At 33.6% G+C, this 23979-nt stretch overlaps 1 protein-coding gene, 1 long non-coding RNA gene and 1 pseudogene across 2 annotated transcripts; 1 reads left to right on the forward strand and 2 right to left on the reverse strand.

The window, feature by feature from the left end:
* The first annotated feature begins 8486 nt into the window (after window positions 1-8486).
* LOC145041554 (F-box/kelch-repeat protein At1g30090 pseudogene) lies at window positions 8487-10236 on the forward strand (annotated as a pseudogene).
* A 4375-nt stretch (window positions 10237-14611) lies between these two features.
* Window positions 14612-16199, reverse strand: LOC145039453 (uncharacterized). Its single transcript, XM_078987514.1, has 8 exons — window positions 16170-16199; window positions 16085-16113; window positions 15798-15933; window positions 15520-15716; window positions 15309-15429; window positions 15056-15235; window positions 14902-14970; window positions 14612-14821 (listed from the first exon to the last, which is right to left on the reverse strand). Exons 1-8 carry the CDS (start codon window positions 16197-16199, stop codon window positions 14612-14614), a joined length of 972 nt encoding a protein of 323 aa, XP_078843640.1.
* An 8-nt stretch (window positions 16200-16207) lies between these two features.
* LOC145038458 (uncharacterized) lies at window positions 16208-16771 on the reverse strand. Its single transcript, XR_013679385.1, has 3 exons — window positions 16631-16771; window positions 16414-16507; window positions 16208-16324 (listed from the first exon to the last, which is right to left on the reverse strand). It is a non-coding gene; the product is annotated as an uncharacterized LOC145038458 (long non-coding RNA).
* Between the last annotated feature and the right edge of the window lie 7208 nt (window positions 16772-23979).

Consider the following 23979-nt stretch of genomic DNA (forward strand, 5'->3'; position numbering starts at 1 on the left):
ATGGGGTATTAACAACACATTTTTGTTTATGGGGCTAACAAACACTTGAATGGTTTTGTATACATATAAAACTACATATACTATTTTAAGTATGGAAAAATACTTATACATTCCGGTCTTGGTACATTTATGACTACATTTCATTTTATGGAAAATATTGGATTTTCTAGAAACAAACACTATCATTTTACGAACCAACAGCTTACAACTCATTATATAGAAAATATTGGACTTTCTGGAACAAACACTATTATTTTACGAACAAACGGCTTACAACTCATGTTATGTAAAATATCGGATTTTCTGGAAATAAACACGGTCACTTACACAAAAAGGTTTACATTTACTCATACAAAACGCTTATGAACTCATCAACTTAATTGTTGACATTTTTCAAAACAACTTGTATTCTCAGGGAACCAATAAAACAGGTAACCATCAGCTTTTGAAGACGGGATGTTAAGGCGTCAAACGAATCTTTTGTCATCATATTGTAATTTATTTGGAACATGTAACTCATGCAACAATGTAACCTTTTAAATTATATTTATGATGGTTGTGTTTGCTTTCTTTACTATTACTCAACTGTTATGATATTGTACATAACGTCATCCTCCCCCGAATGTTTCCACCGTTCTCGTTTGGGGGTGTGACAGATTGGTATCAGAGCATTGTTTATAGTGAACTAAGTATATCAAACCACATAAGATATACAAACTATAAACACAATGGGACTAAGACTCTCTGTCGTAACATTTTTGTACAAAGATACTTTAAAATATTATGACATTTTATAAAAGTATAAGTACAATCATACTCACTAAGTTCAGTATCGTAACAGTAACAAAAAAAGTATTTAGATGAGTTGAACACTACGAGTAGGCCTCAAGGTATTTAATCAGATTGGGGATGAATATAGCATGATCAACTATATCTATCGGGAATGTGACCAACGTATGTCGAGGAATGATCGTTGTGAATAACAAGTCTAAAACTTACCAACCCCTCATACCAAAAAACTCTAGAACCAAACATAAAAGCTTAAAATACTATAGGAGCATTTATGATACTATAAAGAACCGTAACAACAACATATAGGCCTCGACATTTTAAAACAGTAATCGTAAGGAACCTTCTCACAAAAATAAATCAAATCCTTCACATAAAAACTAAAGACCATTGTTGGTAGATCTATAATTGCAAGGTGTATACGTTAAAGTTATATATAATTAAGATTCTATGGACTTAGGATTTGTGATTCCGCTTTAAATCATGTTCCTTGTTTGGTTGTGGGTTTAGAGTGGAGCTACTTATCCGATAGTCTATTCAATCTTGGTTATATATACAACATGTATACACTAAGTAACTATAGGAGGACTCGGTATGGGCCATAATTTTCATAAAAATATTTCTAATAAAAATTTATTTTTCCTCAAAAATATTGCAACTTAAGTTTTTCATATATTCCTCATATCCCTTTTCTCGCATAGACACAATGGCAGAATTTCATATACCAGGAGACCCCTATTTCCCTAACTAAGGGAATGATGGCTAGATCGAAGAGGATCCCGAGGAGGATCCTGAGGAAATGATGGAGGAAAACCCCGAAGACGATTTAGAGGGAGAAAACGATTTGGATGAAGAAGACGAGGAGGAGGATCAGGGTGATACCGACTCGGAACCAAAGGTCTACAATCCACCCCATGCTATCCGAAGCCCCACTCCTAGATGGAATTTCCAAGGCCCGATGCCTCAATGGGCGGTAGATTTGAAAAGATGGAGCCATGAATTACGCCAGTGCCCTCCCTATGGTATGGAACGAGGTTTCTACAACCTCGACAGAGGGGGCTCAACAGACAGGGCTCTCCCTGTCATAGTTCGTCGCATCGCTCACCATGGTAAATAAGCAAGGGCATCAGCCAACCACATCATGGAAATTGGCACCACCACCGAAATCGCCGCAGTTCACCTTCGTTGCCTGGACGATGACCATGATCAGACCAGGAACCACACCGAAGCTCTTTAGGAAGAAGTGGCTGCAGCTCGAGCCGATGTTAGAAAGTTTCGAGAGCGTCAAGCTGCATTAAAAGGACGTGTGATAAAGGCAGAACGCCAAGTGGAAGAATCCAGAGTAGAGACTAGGGAAATACAAAATCACATGACTTCATTTCATGGCCCTCAGAGCAACACCCTCTGTGAGTAGTGCATACACTACTCACATTTTGAGATAGACTAGGTTTACAAAGTAGGAGTTGGTACTACTCTTTTCTATATATATATATATATATATATATATATATATATATATATATATATATATTGATTCGACCCTGCTATTAAGTGACTCCACTATTCAAGGGTTCGTAATGTACTACTCTTTTCTATATATATATATATATATATATATATATATATATATATATATATATATTGATTCGACCCTGCTATTAAGTGACTACACTATTCAAGGGTTCGTAATGTACTACTCTTTTCTATATATATATATATATATATATATATATATATATATATATATATATATATATATATATATATATATTGATTCGACCCTGCTATTAAGTGACTACACTATTCAAGGGTTCGTAATGTTGTCAAAATTTTCCCTTACATTGATGTAATGTAGATCGGTATCGAGGTCAAATTTTCCAAAACACTATGTACTAAATTATATCAATGAAATTAGCGTGCATTTTATTTCATTGGGAGTGTTAACACAAGTTTCATAACACTGGTTGTACAAATTGTTTACTCATTGTGAATCTATGATTGCTTAATGTATATGTTAGAGTCATATATAATTAAGATCATATAGACTTAGGATTGGTGAGTCCGCTTTAAGTCCTATTCCTTCTTTGGTTGTGGACTTAGGGTAAACCCACTTATTCGACAGTTTATTTAATATTAATTATATATAACTTGTATACACCAAGTGATTTTAGAAGAACCTGGTATGGATCAAGGCACAAATTTTTATTTGAACAGTCACTATAAAAATTCATAAGTTTATTTTACATAGACTTCTATTATGAATTGTTTGCAAAATACTTTAAAGTTGGAACACAATACATATATAACTGATATAATCTAGTTCCAAGACATCCGAGTCGTAACCACTATGGAACACTTATCATCATTCATCTTTGAACTTTGTGGTAGAAGTATGCCACCACGGAAGTCAAACATGCACAAGAACAACACCACCACCACTGCCACCACCTCCACAATTCGACCCTGCCGTTTTTCAGGCTGCTATAATAGCTGTTGTGGCAGCTGCCATGTCACAAATCAGCACCAATGCTACCAGTGGGGCAGGAAATGGTACCACAAATTCTAACCAGGGAGATAGTCAGGGATGCACAAGGTAATGTTCCTACAAATACTTCACTAATGGCAAACCCAAATCCTTCAATGGAAGCAGCGGTGTCATCACTCTATTGCACTGGTTCGAGAAAACTGAATCAGTCTTTGAAATTTGTGCGTGCCCCGAAGCAAGCAAAGTCAAATTTGTAGCTTGCACTTTCTCTGACAAGGCTCTTACCCGGTGGAACGACCATTTCAAGTCATTAACCCTCCTAGTGACTAATTTGATGAGCTGGGAAGACTTGAAGACTTTAAAGCTGGAAGACTATTGTCCAAGGGGAGAAGTGCAAAATCTAGAACGAGAGTTGTGGAACCTCAAAATGACAGACTCTGACATCCCAACCTATACTATCAAATTCATTGATCTATCCGTATCGTGTCCCGGGATGGTCACCATTCTGGGGACTATCCCCCCAAATTAAAGGGAACGTGTTAGCTTCAAACCCGATTACTTTTGACAATGCCAAACACTTGGCCCAGAGACTCATCGATCATGGAGTTCGCTAAGGCATCATGGCCCCCGTCCCCGAGCAAATGAAAGGGGGCGACAATAAAAGAAAATTTTGGAACAAAAAGAAGAACCAGCCAACACAGGACCCCGCCAAGAAACAACAAATTGTTGTTATTCATGTTGCCACCACCCTTACCGCTCCAACGTCATTGAGACAATATGTCGGGAACTTACCAAAATGAAACAAGTGCAACTTCCACCATACAGGCGCTTGTCGGGAAATGCACTTCAATATTGCAACAAAAAAGGGCATACAACCTATTTATGTAAGGCACCAGCCCAACAAATTACCTAAGCCGCCAATATTGGGGTAAGTCAAGCTTGCTACGGCTGTGGAGAGTCTGGGCATTTCAAAAGAGAGTGCCCAAAGTCAGGAAACACTAATATCGGCGGTGTGGGAAGAGTGTTGGCCATAAGGCACGAAGAAGCAGTTGAAGACCCCACAATGGTTATCGGTACGTTCCTCCTCAATAACTCATATACATGCATACTTTTCGATAGTGGAACGGATAGGAGTTTTGTAAGCCACAAATTTAAACACATACTCAATAAAAAAACACAATCACTCAATGAAATGTTCACAGTAGAAATGGCAAACAGTAAAACAGAAAACACTAAGGATATCTACATAAGATGCATTCTAACACTAAACAAACACTCCTTCCAAATCATTATAATGCCGATCACTATAAGAAGCTTTGATGTCATTATTGGCATGGATTGGTTAAGTCTTTTTCGCGCCTATATCATGTGTTACGAAAATTTTGTTTGCCTTAATCTGCCAAGTAAAGAAACCCTCGTCATTTATGACGACAACCCCGATGTAATGCTACAAATCATCTCTTGCGTCAAAGCCCAAAAGTATCTATGTAAGGAATACCACGCCTTTCTAGCTGATGTGGTAGATATGAAGAAGGAAGTGAAAGACATCAAAGATATTCCCAAATTCTGTAACTTAACTGATGTATTCCCAGAAGACCTTCCAGGAGTACTACCTGTGTGACAAGTCGAATTCCGAATCGACTTAATTCTTGGAGCCACCCTCGTAGCCAAATCCCTATACCGTTTAGCACCAACATAAATGTAGGAGTTATCTAGCCAGCTAAATGAGCTACTAACCAAAGGATTCATTAGACCAAGCTTCTCGCCTTGGTAAGCATCGGTCCTATTTGTAAAGAAGAAGGATGGATCATTTCGAATGTGCATCGACTCCAGGAAGCCGAATAAACTTACCATCAAAAACCAATATACCCTACCCCGAATTGACGACTTGTTCGACCAACTTCAGGGAGCAAGCTATTTCTCAAAAATCGATATAAGGTCGGGGTACCGCCAACTACGATTCCACGAGGAAGATGTTCTAAAAATCACATTCAGGACTCGCTACGGACACTACGAATTCGTAGTTATGCCCTTCAGATTAAAAAAATGCACCCGCAATGTTCATGGGCCTAATAAACTGTGTATGCCGTCCTTACTTAGACAAGTTCATGATTGTATTCATCAACGACATTCTGGTTTATTCGCGAAGTGAAGAAGAGCATAGTCAGCACCTTCGATAAGTATTAGAGACATTAAGGACGGAGAAGTTATATGTGAAGTTCTCAAAATGTGAGTTCTGAATAAGGAAAGTGGACTTCCTCGGTCACATGGTCAGAAAAGAAGGAATACATGTGGATCCCTCCAAGATCAAGGCAATTGAAAGCTGGGCAGCACCAAGAAAACCTACAGAAATCCATCAATTCTTAGGCCTCGTTGGCTACTACCGAAGGTTCATACAAAACTTATTAAAGATCGCTAAACCCCTCACCGCCTTGAATCAGAAAGGTGTAACCTTCAACTGGGGGGAGAAGCAAAAGGCTGCTTTCCAAACGCTAAAGCAAGCCCTTTGCAGTGCATCGATCCTATCTCTTCCAGAAGGAACAAAGGATTTTATGGTCTATTGTGATGCATCCAAACAAGGGTTAGGTTGTGTACTTATGAAATGGGGAAAGGTCATTGCCTATGCCTCCAGGAAGATGAAGACACATGAGGTCAACTACACAACACATGACCTCGAACTGGGAGTAGTAGTATTTTCCTTGAAGATCTTAAGGCACTAACTTTATGGTACGAAGTGCACATTCTTCACGGACCATAAAAGCCTCCAGTACATCCTTAACCAAAAAGAGCTTAACAATGAGGCAAAGCCGATGGGTAGAAATACTAAATGACTACGAATGCGGAATTCATTATCATCCTGGAATGGCCAATGTAGTAGCAGATGTGCTCAGTCGAGAGGAATACTCAGGTTGGTGAGTAAAATCATTAACCAAGACCATCCATTCACACCTATCCATGCAGATCAAAGAGGCTCAGCTAAAAGCGTTGAAACCTAAAAATATGGCAGGTGAATCCTTAAGAGGAATGGATAGAAATATAGAAGTCATGAGTAACGGAGTTTGTTATCTCATGAATCGGATCTGGACACAGAAATTTGGTGGAATCAGAGATGTTGTCATAAACGAGGCTCACAATACTCGATACTCCATTAAACCCGGTTGATACAAGATGTACCTAGACCTTAAGAAACTTTATTGGTGGTCGAACATGAAAGCCGAAATCGCTACCTTTGTGGGCAAGGTCAAGGTAGAATACCAAAAGCCCTCAGGTTTGCTGCAACAACTAGAAATATATGAGTAGAAGTGGGAAACGGATAACCATGGACTTCATACCAAATTACCCAAGACAACGGGTGGACTCGGCACCATTTGGGTAATCATTGACAGGTTAACCAAATCCACACACTTCTCAACCAATAAAAGAGACGAACAATATGGAGACACTGACCAAAACATACATTAAGGAGATCGTGTGACTGCATGGAGTGCCAATATCCATTATATCCGACAAGGAAAGTAGATTCACCTCACGGTTCTGGCAGTTACTAGAAAAAATCCTTGGGAACTAGGTTGGACGTGAGTATAGCCTACCACCCACAAACCGACGGGCACAACGAAAGAACTATTCAAACTTTGGAAGACATGCTGAGAGCTTGTGTGATAGACTTTGGTAAAGCTTGGGATAACCATATAACACTCGTCAAGTTCTCATACAACAATAGTTATCACACTAGCATCGGAGTTGCTCCATCTGAAGCCCTCTATGGTTGTAAGTGTAGATCACCTCTGTGCTGGGCTGAAGTGGGTGACATGCAACTATCAAAGGGTCAAGTTCCTGACAACAGTCTCACCGCCCCAAGATCATAAGGGAGACAATAGAGTAGATTGTCCAAATAATGGGAAAGATTGAAAGCATCTCGAGATTGACAATAGAGCTATGCAGATAAGCGACGCAATCCCTTGGAGTTCCAGGTTGGTGATCGCGTTCTGTTTAAAGTCTCACCCTAGAAGAGAATGATACGCTTTGGAAAGTGTGGGAAGCTGAATCCAAGATATATCGGACCATTTGAGATCCTCGCAAGGATCGGTCTGGTGGCTTATAAACTTCAACTATCACAGGAACTTAGTAACGCACATCCCACCTTCCACGTATCCAATCTAAAGAAGTATCTATCCGACGAGACTCTTGTTATCCCACTTGACGAAATCGAAGTAAATGAGAGTCTCAACTTCATCGAAGAGCCTGTGGAAATCATGGATAGGGAAGTCAAAAGAATAAAACTAAGTCATATACCAATAGTGAATGACCACTGGAACGCCAAGCGAGGACCTGAATTCACATGGGAATGAGAAGACCAAATGAAACAAAAGTACCCACATCTTTTCCCCAACACATGAAGTCCCACAAACACATATCCTCTGATTAATGGATTGTTTTAGCAAAATCCTAAATTTATATATAAAATCGAGCATAATTTTTCTTTGAAAATGAACTAATAAATAAATAGAATATAAATTTTATATAACCAATACACATTTATACATAACATTATGGTTTGAATTTAAAAAACCTTGTATTCATATAAAAATTTGGTTTTTAAACGAAAAAAATATGTATTTATACGGTTTAAAAATTTAATTAAAAATATTTATATGATTTCAAATAAAAAATGATTAATACTGAAAAATTGAAAAATAAGATGTTCGATTTAAAACAAAAAAAAAATACGGTATCAAAATTGAAAAAAAAAAACTTAATGTTAACATTGAAAAGATTGAAAACGTGGTGTTTTTGTTAGAAAAAATTCAATTTTGACATGTCAGTATTTAACATCATCAAAACTGACATGTCAGTAGATAATCGAGATAACCGGTCAAGTGATTAAAATTATAACAAACTAAAAAATACAGTATCAAATTTGAGATTAAAAAAAACACAATGTCAAATTAAAATTATGGTATAAACTTTGTGATTTTTATAACATTTTCTTTATAGCTTTCGTATTTTTTCTAATTTTCTTTTTTTAATAAAATAAACTTAAATGGTTAGACCTCATTAAATAAAATTTAAGATACTTAATTGAAATAAATCTGAAATTGATTATTAGTTCGTGGCATTATTTATGATTAAGTAAAACCGAAGCAAAAAAGTATTATTAATAGGCGTTGCTTGAAAACAATTGACACCACAAAATAGTAGTGGACCTAGCTAGTGGTATAATGAGTAGTAATGTTAATGTATGCATCGTAAAGTTAAAAGTAGAATAAATAGCGGAGTAAAGTGTAGCCAGCCTAAGCCTACTATACTCCTCGGCACTCGTGTTTGCACGGGTGGGTCGGCATTTATTTGACACGCATCAACCGTCCATTCTTTCCTCTTCCGTCTAAACTCTACACCCCCCACCTCACCACCATCCACCACCCATATAACACCACCACCACCACCCTACCACCACGATTCTTCACCTTTAACGTTCAATCCTTTCATTCAATCTGGAAGTTAATATGCTTTTTCTTTTTTCTTGATATCTTTCCTCTGAATCTATGGCTGAAATTTTTCTCTGTTCTTGTATCATGACTTTGAAATGAAGTTTTTCTTTGATCTCTGAATTCGGTGCTGTGAAATTTTGGGGGTTTACTCGATCTTGGTCGGGAAAAGTTAAGACCTGTAGCAACTTAACTACAAAGAATTGATTTCATTTTCGAGATGCAAAGGGTTCGCATGTCGTCACACCAATCACCGGTGCAGAAATCAGGGGATTCGGTGGTGAAATCAACCCCTGAATTTGAGTTGGCTGATGTTAGAGATCGTTTAATGGAATCAGATTCGTGTTTTGATCCTCTGCTTCCTGGTCTTCCTGATGATATTGCTTTGAGTTGTCTTCTCCGGCTACCAGTCAAGTTTCATTCAACCGGCCGGACTGTTTGCCGGCGGTGGTATAATCTTTTCGGTGATAAAGGTCGGTTCTTTACGCTAAGGAAGCAAATGGGTTTTCAAGATCCATGGATGTTTGTGTTTTCCTTCCATAAACGTACAGGAAAGATTCAATGGCAGGTTCTTGATCTCATTCATCTCTCATGGCACACGATTCCGGCAATGCCATGCATGGAGAAGGTCTGTCCACATGGGTTCCGGTGCTTTTCCGTCTCCAACAATGGTTCGCTGTTTGTCTGTGGTGGGGTGGCCTCCGACGTAGACTGCCCTCTTAACTTGGTGTTGAAATTTGATGTGAAATCAAATCGTTGGACTGTTATGAAGAAGATGATGACTCCAAGGTCGTTTTTCGCCGGAGGTGTGATCGCCGGGAAGGTTTATGTCGCCGGAGGGAACAGTAGTGATCAGTTTGAGCTCAATTCGGCTGAGGTTATGGATCCAAACGGAGGTGTATGGCATCCGATTGCAAATATGGGCACAAACATGGCCTGTTATGATTCAGCTGTTCTTGATGGGAAGCTTTTTGTAACCGAAGGTTGGTTTTGGCCATTTTATGTTGTGCCACGTGGCCAAGTTTATGATCCAAGAACCGATCATTGGGAATCCATGGCAACGGGGCTCCGTGAAGGGTGGACCGGGTCAAGTGTTGTGATATACGGGCGTTTGTTTGTGGTATCGGAGCATGAGAGGACAAAACTTAAGGTTTATGACTCGAGTCATGACACATGGGAAACCATCAAAGGGCCTCCCTTACCCGAGCAAATTTGCAAGCCGTTCGTGGTGAACGGATGCAACGATAGAATTTATGTTACGGGTCGAGATCTTTTTGTTGCAGTTGGTCTTATTCATCGGTTGAACAGCAGTTCAACCGATGAAAATATAAAGTTTGCAGTCGAGTGGCAGGTCGTGGAAGCCCTAGAGGTTTTCTCCGACCTGTCACCTTCTAGTGCACAAATTTTATTTGCGTAGCCTTAGTATAATTTTCCATGTATTGTACTTCAACTTATGTAATTACATTAGTACTAACACTTTTAGTGTTTTTGTGTTGTTACTTTTGTATGCTTTTAGTGTTGATTTGAGTCTTTATTTATGAGATACATCGATTCGAATCAACACGAGAATCATTTGGTGGTGTAAAATTCAAGGAAAAGATAACGCTTGATGATCGATTGAAAAGATTAAGAAGATGTTTATAAATTGTTTAGATAAAATATTATTTAATATATATGATTATATATTAAAAATATAAAGGAATCTGATTTGGAGGACCACTTTGCAGCAGGATTGACAGTTGGTGGTGTTTTAAGGTAAGTGATGGAAACTGGAAAGTGAAGCCATGAGCCCATGATTCCTTGAACAAAGTAGAAAGCAGTTGAAAAGTTGAAAGAAAGTACAAACCAAATTTGATTTCTCCATTTATTTGAAAAATATTAAAAAAAACATTAAAAACATTAAAAATTGTGTTAACAGTAAAATTAAAAAATAAAATTACTAATATAGCCAAATGTATTAATGATTTTTCACAAAAATGAGCAAATATCTCATTTTAGCCATCTAAACCGCACCCGATATTAAGTCAATTGCGGTTTGTGTATCTCACCTAGATTTCGGACATGCCCAAGTGTGGTATTGGACATTTGGGCAACGGTTTTGTGATCATTAACAGCCTATAGCCCGTACTCATTTAGGTCATTTTCAGGTTTGTAAACATATAGAATTCTCTCTAAAGACTAATGTGAACAACAATCATGTTAACACTCTTATATTTTGAATTTTATTAGTTTTTTATCGTATACATAGAAATATAGTAATATTAGGTTTGGATTTGTGGGGAAAAACAAATTTTTTTTTACCCAAACCGTAGATGAACATGCCATCTGCAATGTATAAGTCCTTGATGCACAAATTGTGTATTAGAAACTTATACACCACATATGAACATGCCATATACGGTTTTCTTAAAAAAAATATTTTTTTCTTATTTTTTTCTTATTTATTATTATTTTTTTACCTTGTTTAGTGATATGATATACGATTTTTGGTGTGATTGGACATTTTGAACAAAATAGCATTTGAATGTCGAGAAACGAAATAACAGTTTAGGGATGAAATAGTAGTTGTGTTCTTAGTCAACTGCTATTTTGTTCTTGAAATTGCAATTATTTTCAATGGTCTGCATCTTGAAATTGCAATTATTTTGTGAAGAAAAAACGATTTTTTTTAATAATCATGCGAAATCACAACTGAGTATGAAAACTGTAGGCATGTTTGCCTCAGCTACGGTTTGGACGGCTAAAATGAGATATTAACTCATTTTGGCTCTTAAATAGAAAATCATTAAGACAGTTGGTAAGATTAAAAAGATTGTAAAAAAAAAAAAAAATCGACTTAAGAAAAGCTGGTAATCAAGAAGATAGGAAAACTTTTGTTTTGTTCTTATTTATTTAGAATATTAGATATGTGTACAAATCTTAATTCATATCAATAGTATGATTTTGATAAATTTAATATAGAAGCATCTGAATTTTGTATTGTTTTTTGTTTACGAAATTCAAATTTAGAATTGAAAAGGAATAGTAAAAAATATTTTTTTTCATGACATATTTGATGTAAATGATATTAATTTGAAAGTTTTATGTATATATCAAAATTTTAATGAATTATCTCTCAACAAAAATAAAGTAAATAATGTATTCGATTACGTATGATATAAAAGAGTCAAAAAAGTTGCAACCAGTATTTTTATTTTCTTTCCAAACCGTGGGGTTACTTTTATTTGGTGGGGAAGCGAAAAAATGGGGGAAAGGAGAAAGGTGACCACGACGTTTGTTATGTTCATACCGGCAATTGCTTTTCTTAAACATATATTATATTTTCTTTATTTTATGTTTTCATGTGGTAAAAATGTACGAATATGTAGATGGGGTTAGATTCAAATGATTTATGATTGTATAAATGATTTTCAATCAAGGAATCTAATTAGAATTCAAATGATATTTTATCTATAAATAACTTATTTTTTTAGAATTTTTTTTACCAGAATCTTTGATTTTTTTGATTGGACTCTCCAAAATTATTTATACATCTATACATTAACCACATACTCCTTTGTAACTGAGGTTTTGAATTTAAGTCTGGATGATACCTTTTTCATTTCGATGGTTTTTTTTTTTTTTTTTTTTTTTTTTTTTTTTTTTTAAATAGTAAAATCAATCAGATAAGCGGCGAACTTTATTTTGAAATATTTAATTGTCATTACTATGAGGGTCAGAGCCTGTATGACTTTCAGAGTTTTTAGGGCTTTGAATATATATATATATATATATATATATATATATATATATATATATATATATATATATATATATATATATATATATATATATATACTAGGTTAAAACCCGTGGAACCTATGGGTGCTGTTTTTGAATTGAATTTAAAAATTAATTATTTAATAAAATATTATATCAATAATTCTGATAACTATAAATTGTAATATTGAATATTTAAATAATTTTTTTATTGGTAATTATTTAATTATTAAGTAAACAGCCGTTAAAGGGAATGTTCCATTCTAAAAAATTACATAATAATGATTTTTACTGGTTAAAGGGAAACCAATGAAAGTAAAATGTTGTAGTATTGACTATTGAGTAGTTATTTTTTACTTTAAGAAGAATACCAACAAAGTTTTCATTTTTTTTAATACAAATTAGATAAAGTACAAATTAAGCACCCTCAATCACAATATAATTTCACCTGTAAAAGTATCAAAGTATCAAGCTCAAGATAGCTTTAACATTTGAACAATAATAACCACATATGCAATATCGGCCAAAAATTTAAAATATTAAGAAAAAATTTAAAAAAATTTTACAAGCAAATATAATTAAAAGTTTATAAAATAAAATGAAAAACCTTTTGAACAGATTCGTGAAGAAAAATGTGAAGTCAAGAAGGACTGTGAAATGTGATTTGTTCAATATTGGAGTCAAATGCAGTTCACGTGTAAAAGCAAAAATGTTCGCATTTGGTAATACAAATCAAAATTGGGTTTCGCATATGAGGTTGTATGGATTGGGGTTAAAGATGTGAAGGTGATTATGGTTAATATTCATTTCGTATTTGGTGAGACAAACAACTCAAATGCAAATGAACTAAAAAAAAATGACTGGAACATGCGAAGAAAGAGGGTGAATGAAGAATGTGAATTTTACAGTAGAATGCGAATTGGGGAAGAAAGCTAAGAATTTCGAATTTTTATTATACAAATTGATTGATTTATTTATCTGTCTTAATTGTTAACTGCGATATATCAAATACTTATCAAGTTAGTGGCAATATGGTCTTTACATATATAGCAATATTTTTATTATACAAATTGATTGATTGATTGATTTGTCTTAATTGTTAATTGTGATATATCAAGCAGATGAAGTAAGATCGATTGTTTTGAAATGCGATGTCAAATCTGTTGAAGGGTGTAATGATTATTGTTTTCGAATGGTATGTGTTCGATTGGTTATTGGGTTTGTATACAGGGATCGATTTTAAACGGAGGTTAAAGATTGTGGAAACGAATAACTGTTAAATTCGATGTTTTCTGGAACGAAGCCTTGGTTATTAAATGAATCATACGAAGGATCTGTTATTTGATTTTGGAATTGGGGCGAATAATCGAACGATTTGGAGTTGCGAATTTGATTTTGAAAAGCCAATCAGTTGGGTTCGCATATGAAAACAGATAAGTTTTGATTTTGGATTCGCAATTGGGTTAATTGGGTTATTGATTGAGGGACGATTCGTGAAGAAAAATGCAAAGTCAAGAAGGACTGTGAAATGTGATTTGTTCAATATTGGAGTCAAATGCAGTTCACGTGTAAAAGCAAAAATGTTCGCATTTGGTAATACAAATCAAAATTAGGTAGAGGTTGTATAGATTGGGGTTAAAGATGCGAAGGTGATTATGGTTAATATTAATTTCGCATTTGGTGAGACAAACAATTCAAATGCGAATGAACTAAAAAAAAATGACTGGAACATGCGAAGAAAGAGGGTGAATGAAGAATGCGAATTTTACAGTAGAATGCGAATTGGGGAAGAAAGCTAAGAATTTCGCATTTTTATTATACAAATTGATTGATTGATTGATTTGTCTTAATTGTTAATTGCGATATATGAAATACTTATCAAGTTAAGGGCAATATATTTTATTTGAGTTATAACCAAAATCAACTAACTTGTCCAATTTAAAACAATAAAAGTATCCAAAAATATTCAAAACCAATAATATTTGACATCCTAAATACCCCAAAATAAAAATCATACCAAGCAATTAAAATATATTTATAACCAAAACAAATGATCAAAATATATTAAATGTGTCTTATAACCGATAGAAACTCACTTTTCAATTTTTGGAATCAAGAGTGGAGTTTCCTCTGCGGTTGACTTTCTTTTAGCCTTAGTTGAACTTAAATCATATCCAGAATCAACATCATAAATTTCTTGGAGGTTGCGCTTCAAATCACCTGATATTTTGCAAGGACTTGTTGCGGTTGACTTATCAACTGTTGAGGGTGTAAAACTTTCGTCTGTTTGTGAGATCACATCCTAATTTTAAAAAAAAAAATGTTTGATTCCTAAAAAAAATAACTAATATAATTAAAAGTTTATAAAATAAAATGAAAAACCTTTTGAACAGGCTGTACAACATCATTGGATTCCAAAGCAACTTGATTTAAGGAGACAGATTGAATACTCTAAAAAATAAAATGGAAATATGTTAATCGTTATGTACTTTAACATTAAAGAATTGTAAATTTTCAACAATAAAAAATTACATACCATAAGTTCTATTTTACTTTCCAATTCACAAACAATGGACATATCTTCTGTAAATCTGAGAACTGTGTAGATGTTATTATAGTTGTTGACATTGTATTCTGTAATATCTACAACAAAACCAAACTTGTGGTTTTTCAACACGTTAAGTTGCATTGGAAATAGGGCATCACTGTCTCCGGCCTGTAAGATATATTTTAATAAATTAAAAAAATTAAGTAAATGTTTTCTGATTTTAAAGGTATGAATAATATACCGCATCATGTATCTTTTTCAACTCGTAGGCACTTATATTTAACAACCTCCTTGCTTCCCTATCAAAAAGAGTCAATCCAATGGTTCCAGTACAATCTTGTACGTTAATTGGAATTATATACCTAAAACAAAAAATAATTATGTCATTGTTAGTGTTGTTTTAAGATTGACAAAATTAATGGAAATAAATATGTCTATACTTTATAACTGACTGAAATTCAGATTTTTTGCATTGTGCATTTGTACACTCGACAACCATAGTTTCTGAAATTCCCTCAGGGTTGGTATACGAATGATTGGTTTTGGGAACAAGGATAATTTTTTTTCCCCATTTTTTGCATGCTTCATAATACCATGGTAGATTCTGCCTTATATTAACAATGGAAGCAACTAATAAAAACTTCATTTCCTGTATCATATCAAATGTAAAAATTATTAAAATAAATTATGCAAAAATAAAATGTAAAACATATAAAATAATGCAATATACCTTAATTGGTTCGGTGATCTCACAGATTGTTTTTAATGGAAAATTGCCCTTAAAATCATCTGTATATGAAGAAGAGTAGCTTTGAAGCGTAGTTATGTTTTTTTCAGTTATACCGAAATTGTCATGACATTTCAACCTGTAATGTTTAATTTAGATTCATGAATATTAGGTTTTGTGTTTTTTTTAAGTAAAAATACATTATAAAAAAATAAAAAACAATTGGAAACTAACTTATTTTTAAACTCATTTATTTCATAAATGTCAGAATTTATGAACAATTTCATTACTTCAAAATGACTTTTAGCTTCACCAAGACCTGTAAAAAATGTATATCCAATTATTAAAATTTATATAAAAACAATAATTATAAACATCTATATATAAAGACTGAATACAAACCATTCCAAATGTTTAGCTTCAAAAACTGCATCACGATAACAACAAAATTAACAGTCGGGTTATTTTTTAGGTATTCTGAAATTTGATATGCTTGACTTCCAAAAATAGTAACCTTCAGATGTACAGAACTAAATAAACCATAAAATAGTATATTAATATTAATTTGTGATTAATTAAAGATAATAAATAATAAATAAATAATACAATATAATCTCACTCTAGGTTGCTAAGAGTGACTTTTATATAATGCTTGGATGGTACTGGATTTGAAGTTTCAAGAGGCCTAAATGACACGATATGTCCAATAACATCTACACAACAGATACCACAAAAAAATAAAAGTTTAGGATTAAATTCGTAATATTTAAATAATAAAATGTATAACCAAAAAAACAAATGATAAAAAATGATTTTATTAATATTTTATGACTAACCAAAGAATGTGTCTTTTGGGCATGTTTGTTCTATGATAGAATTAAAGTCAACAAACATAAATCCATTGACCGGACCCGAGAAATCATCACATTTTTTTAGGATGCTTTTCCAATCCAAAGTTAAGGTCTGTTTATGACCTGTATAACTAAAACCATTAGTAACAGCAACCATATTGGGTTTTATAACTATATAACTTTCATCTTCCTTTAAAAGATGACGAAATCTGGAGAAATTCTGATTGAAGACACGAGCTTGGTATTGTGTACCCTGTTTAAAAAAAAATTAAAAATTATTATGTTCATGAAACATGTCTAATATTGAATGATGAATAAAAAATATATCAAATACAACAAACCTCCTCATCCATGATGATCATTTCAATGGAACAAACTTTATTATTTCTGACAAAGTTCCAAATTTTAAGCACCCGAACCTTGATATGCGATTTTTCATCTATCTGGTCAATGTTATTTAGGTAAACCTTATTTCCTATTTCCATTTTCTGCAATAAATTTAATCATTATAGAATTGTAAGGAAAATTAGCAACCTTTTAAAATGTACAGAACATCCTAACCAATAAGTAAAACAGAAAAATTATAAATCAACACATGACAATAACAACTGACTTAATGTACTCATAAATTTTTAAATTGAATAATTCATTTTATAATAAAATGGAATACAAACAAAAACAAATAATTCATATGAAATAATGTTTTAGATTGAATAAAAGTTTATATAATAAGATGGAACACAAATATATAATAAACATGAAAACGACAATTATACCGAAAATGCCCCTGCAACATACTAACACTAACAGATAACATAACAATGAGTAAAACAGAAAAATTAAAAATCAACACATGACAATAACAACTGACTTAATGTACTCATAAATTTTAAAATTCTAAATTTTTTTTTGAGATTGTATTTAGATAAAAACAAACAAATTTTAAAATTTCATACCATAAAAAAAAGTTACTGTGCACATCTGAAAAAGACTATTTTTAATTTTTTTTAAAGAAAATGAACTTGTAATGTTCATTAGTTTTTCGTCTTTTAAACTGAAAAGGTAGAAGAAGTAGACGATTAAGAAGAATTACAAAAAAGAAGAAGAATAGAAATCATACAATGAGAACGTGATAGATACAGATAAATAAGAACATGGAGGAAATAGAAATATTGGTAATTCTGATTTTTGAATACACTAACCTGATATTTAATTCTTGAAGCGTTGCAGAATAACAAAGAATGAAGAAGAATACGTTTGCTGTGGTTTCTATGGAGCAGAATTGTTATGGAGCAGAATGGTAAAAACAAAATAACCGTATAAATGATATTTACGTTTGCTGAAAAATACTGCAGATTTTTAGGGATTTAATGATTGCAATATATTGAATTTGCAATCAAAATAAACAAACTTTCAAATTTAATCATGATTTTCGAATCTGATTATTCATTAACATATTTTTTCAAATTATTTCCATAATCTTTATTCATTTAAAATTAATGCATGAATATTTTGAATGCAGTTGATAGCTAAAATTTCCTGATATATTGCATCAGTTTGAACTTTTATTCAATTTTCGGATTCAATGGCATTTACGTAAATATAGAAGAAAAAATGAGCGGGAAAACTCTATTTTGGGGGGCTGGGAGAATGTCACGTGGCCGAGTTCTACTTATTTATTAGAATTAGGATATATATATATATATATATATATATATATGGGAAAAGTGAATATGCCCATAAGGGTATATAAACTTACGTACCCAAACTTACCATACTATGTCATTTTGTATCATATATATACATTGTAATTGTCCAATGTTCTTATAATTAAACTCCTAACTTGATTTACTTCCAAAATTTTTATAATTTCACATTTACTTTCCTCTCATATAATTTTCATTTTGAACTATAATATATATAACCTAATAGGTGTTCGGCAAAAAGATGTGATGTAAGAGGAAGATAATAGTGAAAATTTGAAAATCTTGAAAGTAAATCAAGTTAGGATTGATGTTTAAGAACATTATAATGAATATATCAAACAAAATGACGTGTTATGATGAGTTTGGGTACGTAAGTTTATATACCCTTAAGGGTATATTCACTTTTCCCATATATATATATATATATATATATATATATATATATATATATATATATATATATATATATATATATATATGGGATCCGGTATCTGTGATGACTAATTTTAAAGTTAAGATTCATGAAGATACATTAAAAAATTGAAAAAAAAATCTAAAAAAGAATACAAATCATAAAATTGAGCATAGGTTTATGTCTGGGTGAAAAAAATTACATCATTAAAATTGATCTATGATTCAAGTTTAATATTTTATTTTGCATTATTATGATCCATGATTTAAGTTTAATGTTCCAAAAAATACTTTTCCAAATATTTTTCTCACGGATATAGATCTATGTTCGATTTTATGATTTGTATTTTTTAAAAATTTTTTAAGTTATCCTCACAGGTACTCACTTTAAAATGAGTACTCACCTGATCCTATTTCTTTCTCTCTCTCTCTCTCTCTATATATATATATATATATATATATATATATATATATATATATATATATATATATATATATATATATATATATATATATATATACTAGGTTAATACCCGTAAAAACCACGGTCAAATAAAAAAACTCATTATAATGATAATGTTCTTTGCATAATAATAATAATAATGATACTTTATTAAATTATAATATTAACATGTGTTAAAAGGAAGTGCTCATATTAAAATGTGTTAAAAGGTGTGAAATTAATAACTAAAACTTAAACTGCCACAACAGTATGAAAAACCTTACCAAAAATGAGTTCTACTAGAATGCAATTAACATATGTTAATCTAAAAATTATAAATATACTCTCTATGGATGTTAAAGCTTACATAGATTTCTTTCAAAAACTTAAACGCCACTAATGTATAATGAAATTTCCTTTGTCTAGTCGTCTTAACCATCTGATACATAAACTTCATTTAGAGAATAAACAAACATTGTTGTAAAATCTACACCACTCTCTCTATGGCACTAATGACTTCAACTTGAATATAAAAATATAAAAAAAGATACATGTAAGTATGGAAAACAATCTAGAGGTAATTTCAATACATACTCCATGTCAGATGCAAGCTTGTTGTACCTGTAACAAAAAATTTAGAATCATAAATCACATATATTTAATGAATTAATTTCCATAATTAGGTAAAAGACTTAAACACCATAAATAGAGTAGAAAGTTGGATGCTAATAAAAGTCATACTTTCTTTTTCATTTGCAAAATAAAACTCAAGCTTATTTTTGTTTTATGCATCATACTATCTGTAGGATAAATGTGTTGCGTCATGGGCTTTATTTGTGTTTATCGGATTGGGCATGTTCATCCGTGTTTTGTTAGGGTTATGTAGTATATATATTGCATGCATGTATGCATTAGTTATGTTTTTAGAGTTTTGTCACTTGTGATTATCGTTTTGTAACCCTAAAACACCTCTACAACAGAAGTTCTTTGTCGAGCTCTTCCGGAGTGTTTAAGTTTAAACATTCAACGTTGTTTGAGCCATTCTTGTGTTTTGTTCTTATTGCTTTATGTACTGTTTAGAATATTTCGATCCTACTAGATTATGTATTCCAACAATTGGTATCAGAGCAGGAGACTGTGTAACAAATACACATTCCTTCTGTTTGAAGAATACTATAGGGTTTTCGCTTTTATCGAATATATACGAGCCATCGTTTTCTTATCGACGGAAACTGTTGTTTTTGATAAAACCATATTCTCAAGTTACAGGTCAGACTCTAACAGTTTCAAGGAAGGCTCATCATGTCTCAAGACGACGTAAAATCAAATCCCATCAACATTTCCAACAACATTGGGTCTACTACTAGAGTGCCCATTCTTTACACGCAAGATTATGAAGTATGGGCGCACCACTTTGAAGATTATGTGGTTGGATCTGATGATAACATGTATCTCATCTGGGAAGCAATCACATTGGGTCCATTTGTTCACTCTGGAACAAATACAACTATGAAAACTCAAAAGGAGTACAAAAAACTGATAGCAGACGAGAATAAGATTCCTCAGGACAAAAGAGATAAACTCTGTGCAATGTTAAGGCATTAAGAATGATTAGATTCGCCTTGCAAGCTAACACCTTCCGGCTAGTGAGTTCATGCACTACAACTAAGGAGATATAGGACAGGCTGAAAGAACTGTATTCAACCGACGAGGATCTAGAGCACTCTATTCAAACTCTGCTTCTCTCTGAGTTCGGAGCGTTTGCACAAAAAACCTGAAGAAAGCTTGCTTCAGATGTTTGATCGCTACAATCATCTGCTTAGCAAGATGACAAAGCATGGTATTGAACGGAAGGGTATTGAATAGAAAGTCACCTTCCTGAACGGTTTAAAATCTGAGTGGATGATGGTTCTCTCAACTGTGAAAGCGCATGAACAATTCAAGGCTTATTCTCTAGTGAAACTTATGGGAATTCTAAAGTCACATGAAAGCACAGTATCAAAAAAAGCGAAGTTGGTCTCTGGTGTCGGCTCACTTGCTCTTATCTCGAAGAACAAAAATATGATTGAAGAAGAAGATGAAGATGACATGTCGGAGTGTGATCTTACTAGTGATGAGTATGCGATGATGGTGTCCAACCCAAAGAAGTTTGCTCGGAAGAAATTCTCTGTCAATAAGAACCGAAACTGGCAGGGAAGCTATAGTTCAGAAAAGGTAAAGGAAGAGTCTAAGAATACATCTCAGAAGGAGGATGAAAAGAAGGATAGCAAACTGGTGGGTGACTCAGGGTATGATTGCAATTACTGTCACGGCAAGAATCATTTTGCCAAGGACTGCATGTTGAAAAAGTTAGAAGAGAGAAGAGAGAGTGAAGATGATGAAACTTACCATATGAGAAAGCTTGAAGAGATAAAGAAGAAGAAAACTAGTGCTGGTCCAATGAACGCCTTGATTGTTCAAGAAAAAGTGATTGATGATGAATTTGGCGGGGTTGAAGTGTGGTCTACAGATTCGGAGGATGAAGAGGTGAGAAAGCCAACACATGGTAGAGCTTTCGTGACGAGACAAGAAAATGAGAAAGTGACTGGAAGATGCCTTATGGTGACGACTGGAATAACAATCGAGAGTGAGCATAAGGAACCGAATCTCCATGAAGACAAATGTTTTGCAGGCAAGCCCGTCAGTGAAAAGATCAACGACTGCGATCATTTGATCAAAAAGGTACAATCTCTTCTTGAATCTCTTAAAATTCCAGCAATTGATTATGAAAGGGAATTAAATGAACTAAAATTCAAATTTAATAATCTAAGCGGAAGTCTCATGCAAACTCGCTTAACAAATTCTAACCTAACTGACCAAATTAGCAGGTTGTCAACGAAGAGTGAGGAGAGGCGAATATGGATTGAGCTAAAGGAGCAGGAGTTAGATAAGGCTAGGGATGAAATAATTTATTTACAACGAGACAATTTGAGATTTTTAAAACAATGTAATATTTTTTGCTTGATTGCTAAACGTTTATATACTAATATCACGCAATTGAATTTAGATTGTGAAATAGGGAAAAAGATTCATAAAATGATCTTCCCCTTCCTCGAGTTAAAGAAGATGAGGTCATTGTTGAATGTGAATCAATCATGTCCTCGGAAGAAACTTCCATTCCTTATAAAATAGGCCTGGACAAAATTGAAACTTTCATTGACTCTAAGGAACATAAATGCATGTTAAAAAGGATCTTAGATGAAAATGATAAGTTAAAAATTAAAACTGAGACCTTAAAATCATTTGACTCATCAAATGCTAAATTGACGACAGAACATAAGATGAATATTGAGAGTACATCTAAGTTTGATGATGAAAGTGCGATGAGCGAGATCTCGGTGGAAGATGTAATCGATTGCTCAGAATTTCTAAGGAGCGAAACCGAGACTGAAAAAACGCTTATATCTGAAAACTCAGTTGAATATGCTCGCTTGTCGGATAACAAGTTGAAAAAACTCAAAGAAAAGGCAGTGGTCTACCAAAAGGTACAAACGGTTCCAAATCAAGTCTATGTTGTTAAAGGAGTATCTGAAAGACAAACAGCGGAACTGAAAATTTTGGTAGATCAAGACAATGCTTGAGAATGTGACAATTACTTCTGGTCAGCTCCTATTGACAATGCAGATGAAACTGTTGGCTTGTCAGAGCAAACATCATGGAGGGTGAAAGGTAGATACGTTCCAGAACCCATAAACAAACCCTCAAGTTACGTCAAACCAAGCACAAGTGGAACGAAAGAAATACTAGAAGAACCCAAGAAGAAGTTCCATCCGGCCGTAACTCATAAGTAAAATCCAAATTCAAAGCCAAAACCAAGCTTCAATATCCATAAATCTCAAAAACAACTAGCCGATCAAAAGCGTCAAAGAAATCAAAGGTACAGGGAAAACTTGAATGAGAGAAAACACTTTTGGAAGTCTCAAAATCCTAACTTTGTCCAAATCAAGAAGGATGCTCAAGCTGGTAATCAATCGTACAAGGCAGGCAGTCAGTTGAACCGAAAGCCAAGTTTCGGTACAAAATCCTTTTACTCTAAGAACTGAACCTCCAGTTTCGGTCCTCAAAATCCCAAAGTTCAGAACCGACATCCCAATTTTAATCCTAACTTCATATCCCAGAACCGAACCTCCAGTCTCAATTCGAAACATAAGGATAAGAGTCGAACCTCTAGTCTCAGTTCAAATCACAAGGATGAGGGCCGACAATCATATTTCGGTCATTCTCACCAAACACACGAGAAACAGTCCTTGAAATATGTTAAAGGAAAAGGAAAGCTTGACTCTGAGACAGATAACACCACTACGAAAAAGTCAGTCGAAGCTAGAAATCCAAAGAAAATTCCTGCTAACATAGCACCATCTAATACACCTAAATTTAAACAAGATAAAAAATAAAATAAAGGTGTACACCATTAAACGCAAAGATGAAACCACTTTAGTTAAACGAACATAATTGGTTGATCTTGCAACTGTTATTCCTTTTTCTATGAAAAACTTACCAGGGCCCAAGAAACTTTGGGTTCCTAAATCTGTTTAAATTTGAAGGCGTTAAGTGACGAGCAGTTCGACGACGAATGGTATATATTAACCAAAAATATCTGACTCATGATGGCCCACTAAGGCCCTAAGAAACAAAGACCATGCATTGGCCTAAACCGATGCCCAAAAGATGAAAAGCCCAAATCTTTTGAGTACGCGGGGCGTAGTCCTCTGTAGGCTAAGCGTACTGCTTGCATG

Source organism: Lactuca saligna, chromosome 4 (assembly GCF_052625555.1).
Source record: "Lactuca saligna cultivar CGN05327 chromosome 4, ASM5262555v1, whole genome shotgun sequence".
In the NCBI taxonomy this organism is placed as follows: Eukaryota; Viridiplantae; Streptophyta; class Magnoliopsida; order Asterales; family Asteraceae; genus Lactuca; species Lactuca saligna.

Excerpts from the sequence above, each read along its gene's own strand:
- LOC145039453 (XM_078987514.1), bottom strand. The coding sequence starts at position 16,199 with ATGGTTTGTATTCAGTCTTTATATATAGAT. Across the intron at positions 15,934-16,084 it reads AAGCTAAAAGTCATTTTGAA|GTTGAAATGTCATGACAATT; the intron begins GTAATGAAATTG and ends TAAACATTACAG. Across the intron at positions 15,430-15,519 it reads TGCAAAAAATCTGAATTTCA|GTATATAATTCCAATTAACG; the intron begins GTCAGTTATAAA and ends TTTTTGTTTTAG.